The following is a 3,689-nucleotide window of genomic DNA, read 5'->3' as shown; positions in this document are numbered from 1 at the left end:
GGAGAAGAAGAAGAAGAAGAAGAAGAAGAAGAAGAAGAAGAAGAAGAAGAAGAAGAAGAAGAAGAAGAAGAAGAAGAAGAAGAAGAAGAAGAAAGAAGAAAGAAGAAAGAAGAAGAAAGAAGAAAGAAGAAATTATCTTGTTTTTCAAAATATTCCCTGATACTCCTGTTTCAGCTTTGAGAGCAAGCCCAGAATAAACATGAATCAGAAAAGAAGATCCTAACATTAACAAGAATGTTACCTAAACCTTACTCAGTATGTCTAGCCCTTTCCATTTCTTTACCATGACTTATAAAACTTATATTTTCTTAAAAGCAGATGACAATTGAAATCTGCCAAAATTTAGTGATTAGGAAGAAAACGTTTCTTGAGCAAGAAGAGAACTAGTTCATCTCAGCATGGCTCTTTCTTTAAGTGCTTGATTCCAAACACACTCAAGAGGAAGTGGACTGTTGTTTTGTTTATCTTTTTAAAACAGTCTTTAGGACTAGGGCATAGCTTAGTTGGTGGAGTCATTGCAAGATTTTGAGTTCAATTCTTAGAACCATAAAGAGAAACCTTTATAATTAGCGTTCTCTCTCTCTCTCTCTCTCTCTGTGTTACTTAATGTAAAAGTATAAATTAGACATATCTTTCAGGTCCTATTAATCCAGTAGGAAAAGGCAGAAGGTAGCTATGAAAAGGACAAAATAATGTGGGTTTTCAAACACAGTGGTCATGCCTATAATTCCAAATTTTGGGAGCTAGAAGATTGTAAGTTTAAGGTCATCCAGGTCTAAATAATGAGATTGTGTCTTAAAGTTTAAAAAGACTATGGGCTTTAAATTAAAAAAAAAAAATTCAAAACTTGGCTATATTACTAGCTAAGTTCCTCAACTGTAACACTGAAAAGTAATAAAATGACCTTCTTGTGTGATTTGAAAGTTATCAAATCTACACACTGTAGATAAACATTCAACTGAAAATGTTGACAGTCCCTTTATTCCAAAAGAAGGGGGAAATGTATATTTTCAGAGATCTCTAACTCAGTCTTTCCAGTCACAGATGACGTAATGATTCCAAAGGAATCTGCTCAGGTCCAAAAACACAGACTTCACAATCAGGACACAACATTCAACTTTGAATCACTTTATAATTCAAATATTCTTAATGACAAAAAAAGAAAGAACTAGACACCAAAACTGCTCAAACATGGAGTCTGAACTATAAGAAGAAGGCCAGAAAAGATTATATTGTGCTCATCCATGCTATATTATCCCAGGATAAAAAGTTTTTTGAATTGACAGCACTCTGGCATATTCCAAATGGAAAATTCCTTTTCTCACCATCACAGACCAAGTTCCCACAATTACACAAAACAATACACGTACATAGTGAGGAATTTTCCACTGGGAGCAGAGAAAATCTTTGGAGAGGAAAACAGTTTTAGGATCATGGGATGTGTTTAACTTCTAGTGGCATCTCAGCAAGAGGCTGTTCTAAAGTAGAAAGACTAAGGCAGTTGAAGACTTGACCACCTCTTTCTGAAGTTAAGGAAATGCCAATGTTGGCCCAGTAGGTTGACACCAAAACAGTTTTAAGGCAGGATTTATCCTGGAATAAAAATAGTCTATTATGGACATTTCACAGAAGTAATTTTAATCCTCCTCTTAAAGAGTAGGTGATCACAGAGAAAAATAATAATTAAGAGGACATATACAAATTGGTCACTAATTTCACTCAAAAGTCACCAGGTGTTTGCTGGTAACACTGGTAGTTATCACATGGATTAAAATTTTACAGGCTAGGGGTAATATCCATGCCTTTGCTTTTTTTCCTTCCAAAAAAGATGTCAATATTTTTTTTCTTTTAGCCAGTTCAACTTCACTGTTTGCACACTACTGAAACAAGACCTCTTCAATATCCACCGGTTTGCTGAAGATGTTAAAGCGTTTATCTGTGGCCAGCCTCTTGGTAACATCCCTGAGGAACAACCGCAATTCTCGTAATGTATTTTCCTCCTGGTCTTCCATCCGATTTTTTTCTGATTCTGATAACTGACGAGGAGGAGATGGTAGTGCAAGTGGAAGCACTTCCATAGCACGAAGAGCTAAAAAGAAGTGGAGGCATAGTTAAGATTTAGGATGATAAGCCAGGACTCAATTGATATGCTGGTATTCTCTCAAAACATCTGTAAAGAAAAGCAAAATTACAAGTCCACACACCATGAGAATCCAATAAGTAAAACTTCAAATGGAAATTAAAAGGAAGTAAGAGAATAACTTCACTTCATTAAGTACATTAAGTACAACAGGTCTACTAGTCCTCTAGAACTCTACCCTCATATTCTGAGAACCACAAGGGACAGTGAGCAACACCTTCAAGAATGGGAGAAAAATAAAAGTAGAACTGTGTGTGTGTGCACATGTGCACTTGTGTCTGTATGAAGGTGTGTGTGTGTGCACATGTCCACTTGTGTCTTATGAGAGTATGTGTGTACCTGCACACATGCACATGTGTCTATGAGGGTGTGCACTGATGCATGTGTGTCCAGGCAAAGGAGGACAGTGTCCTCCCTATCTTCCTCTGTCTCTCACTGTCTTCAGGGTCTCTCACTGAAGCTGGAGCTTTTCAGTGAGAATGGCAGCCAGCAAGCCCCAAAGGCCCTTCTGTTTGTGTCCTTGTCCACAGCTGGGTTACATGTAGCACTGAGGCATTCTTGCCTTGTGCATGCCCTGGTGCTATGACTCTGAATTTCAGCCTTCATGCTTAAACAGCATATGCTCTTAACCACTAGGGCCTCTCTCCAACTTCACAAAGCAGAAAGCTCAAAAAAGGAAAGAAAAAAAAAAAAATTAAGGCCATGAAAGACATGAAAACCCCATATATATAAAATCTAAGGTTTTATTATGTACCTAAAACAAACCAAACTCCTTAAAACATTAATTTTTCTACTTTAAAATATTCTTTTAAAGAACTGGCAAAATAGATGGACATGGGCTGTACAATATTAAGCAAGATCACCCAATCTCGGGAAAAAACCCAACCCTACACGTTCTCCCTCATATGTGGATAAGAGCCTAGATATTTAAACAAATGTGCATATGGATACACGAGATAGAAAGAAGCACAGGAAAGTGGGTAAGGAATGAGGGACAACAGGATGCAGGGTTGTGAAAGAAGATAGAAAGCTATGTTTCTAGCTTTAACTTTGTTGTGGATTTTGTTTGTGGTGTTTTGTATTTCAAGTTCATTACAAAAATTTTACAAAAGGAGATAACATAGGGAATTTTATACAAACTTTACCCACAGATGAAATCTTTTAAGACTACAATATCCTAATGAAGATACTGATGTTATACATTTCCATCAGCACACATAATTTCATGTTTATTTGTGATCTATGTACATTATATCATTTACCCATTTAATTACTGAAATGTTTGTATTTTCTGCTGTACGGTGCTGAGAGATGTCCATCCTGTCTTCTTCACAGTCCTTTGTCAGCTGTATGAACTGAATTACAAAATGATCTTTCAAGCTCAATGTGGCGGCACACACCTTTAATCCTAGTACTCTGGGAGCAGAGGTAGGTGGATATCTGTGAGTTCTAGGAGAGTCAGAGCTCCGTGGCTGAGGAAGAAGGAAAAAGGAAGAGGAGGAGGGGGAAGAAGAAGAAGAAAGAGGAGGAGGAGGAGGAGGAGGAGGGG

The 3,689-nt window shown here is 37.3% G+C and overlaps 1 protein-coding gene across 3 annotated transcripts in view; it reads right to left on the bottom strand.

The window, feature by feature from the left end:
• The window catches only part of Atad2b (ATPase family AAA domain containing 2B), a 132,374-nt gene that overhangs the window by 32,087 nt on the left and 96,598 nt on the right, over positions 1-3,689 (bottom strand). For 2 of the 3 annotated variants that reach the window (XM_021178882.2, XM_029484503.1), the window contains exon 21: positions 1,893-2,089. In XM_021178882.2, coding sequence (XP_021034541.1) covers positions 1,893-2,089 — 197 coding nt within the window. The remainder of the gene's footprint in view (positions 1-1,892; positions 2,090-3,689) is intronic. The other variant, XM_029484502.1, reaches the window with a different exon arrangement.

This window comes from Mus caroli, chromosome 12 (assembly GCF_900094665.2).
Source record: "Mus caroli chromosome 12, CAROLI_EIJ_v1.1, whole genome shotgun sequence".
Lineage (NCBI taxonomy): Eukaryota > Metazoa > Chordata > Mammalia > Rodentia > Muridae > Mus > Mus caroli.
The sequence above is the reverse complement of the archived record's forward strand: the minus strand, read 5'-3'. Positions and strand labels throughout refer to the sequence as shown.